Source organism: Condylura cristata, unplaced genomic scaffold, assembly GCF_000260355.1.
Source record: "Condylura cristata isolate star-nosed mole 26May11 unplaced genomic scaffold, ConCri1.0 scaffold00209, whole genome shotgun sequence".
Lineage (NCBI taxonomy): Eukaryota > Metazoa > Chordata > Mammalia > Eulipotyphla > Talpidae > Condylura > Condylura cristata.
The window spans coordinates 1-1,543 of record NW_004567310.1 but is presented as its reverse complement, the minus strand read 5'-3'; the positions used below and the strand labels follow the sequence as shown (position 1 = coordinate 1,543).

At 60.3% G+C, this 1,543-nt stretch overlaps 1 protein-coding gene across 1 annotated transcript in view; it reads left to right on the top strand.

Annotated features, from left to right (window-relative positions):
- The window catches only part of LOC101628671 (HLA class I histocompatibility antigen, B-40 alpha chain-like), a gene marked incomplete at its 3' end in the record, with an annotated part of 1,951 nt that extends 413 nt beyond the window's left edge, over positions 1–1,538 (top strand). Inside the window, exons 2-4 of the mRNA XM_004695756.2 lie at positions 63–335; positions 582–857; positions 1,417–1,538. Coding sequence (XP_004695813.2) covers positions 63–335; positions 582–857; positions 1,417–1,538 — 671 coding nt within the window. The remainder of the gene's footprint in view (positions 1–62; positions 336–581; positions 858–1,416) is intronic.
- Positions 1,539–1,543: the final 5 nt, after the last annotated feature.

Here is a 1,543-nt window from a genome sequence, read left to right as displayed (position 1 = left end):
CCCTGGGACCTGGGCCCTGCACTGTGAGGAGGGTCAGCCCAGGTCCCCATTCCCACCCCCAGGCTCCCACTCCCTGATGTATTTCTCCACTGCGATGTCCCGGCATGGTCCCGGGGAGCCCCGCTTCATCACGGTGGGCTACGTGGACGACACGCAGTTCGGGAGGTTCGACAGCGACTCTCCGGGTCAGAGTGTGGAGCTGCTGGCGACCTGGGCGGGGCAGGTCAGGCAGGAGGATCTGGACGAGGAGACAGGGAACCAGAAGAACCAGGCTCAGTCGTTCAAAGCGCTGCTGCAGGACCTGCAGGGCCTCTACAACCAGAGCAACAACAACGGTGAGCATCACAACACGGAGCGATCCCGGGAGGAGGTCACCACCCCCATTCCCACCATAAGGCGGGGTGCCTGGAGTCTCAGGGTCCCACTCGAGGCTGATGGACTTGCCCGGCCCCTCCCCCAGGGAAGAGCCCCGGGACCCTCCTGTCTGCAGCTTCATGTTTAGTTTAGGTTGATTGGGGTGGGGTTGGGGGAGGCAGCTGGCCCTGGGTGACAGACCGCGGGGCTGACAAAGGGGGGTTCAGGTTCTCAAACCCTGCAGAGGATGTGTGGCTGCGAGGTGGGGCCCGACGGGCGCCTCCTCCGCGGGTGCGAGCAGTTCGCCTATGACGGCGCCGATTACATCGCCCTGAACCCGGACCTGCGCTCCTGGACCCCCGCGGACCCGGTGGCCCAGATCACCCAGCGCCAGTGGGAGGCAACGGGGAGGGCGGAGCGTGTCAGGAACTGTGTGCAGGACAGGTGCCTGACATGGCTCCGCAGACTCCTGGAGCTGGGGAAGGAGGTGCTGCAGCGCACAGGTAAGGGGGGCTCAAGGCCTCGACCCCCTCACCCTGGACCCCACAGGGAAATGGGATAATGGGCAGAACAGCACCTGCTTTCTGGTCAGAGGGGAGGAGACCCTGGGTGTCATATTCTGTATTAGAGAGACGCGCCCCAAAGACACCTCTTTCCTGGACTTGGAGTCCAATCTCTTCTGAAGCGGGGACACCATGCCTGAAATCACCCTTCCCTGGAACTTTTTGACCTGGCTGCCATCTGAGAACCATCAGTTTCTCTTCAGGCCTTGTTTTTAGCCTGAGAACAGTTTTGGACTTGACTCTGCCTTTCTGTGTCACTCACGCCCACCCATGTCAGGAGCAGAGTCTGTGTCCTCCTGGGAGACCTGCACCCTCCCACCCTGGGCTCTCACCCGATGATCCCAGTTTCTGTAGACAGGGCTGGGGTCTGGGTTTGTGCTTCCTCCTCCACACCAATGTCATGTCCATTCTGAGGATGGTCACATAAAGCTTCTTACGTGTCTGTGGAGGACACTGAATAATAACTCAAAATGTGACAATTCTGATTTGCTTCCCTCAGATCCCCCAAACACACACTTGACCCACCACCTCATCTCTAACAAGAATGTCACCCTGAAATGCTGGGCCCTGGGCTTCTACCCTGCGGGCATCACCCTGACCTGGCAGCGAGATGGGGAGAACCTGAC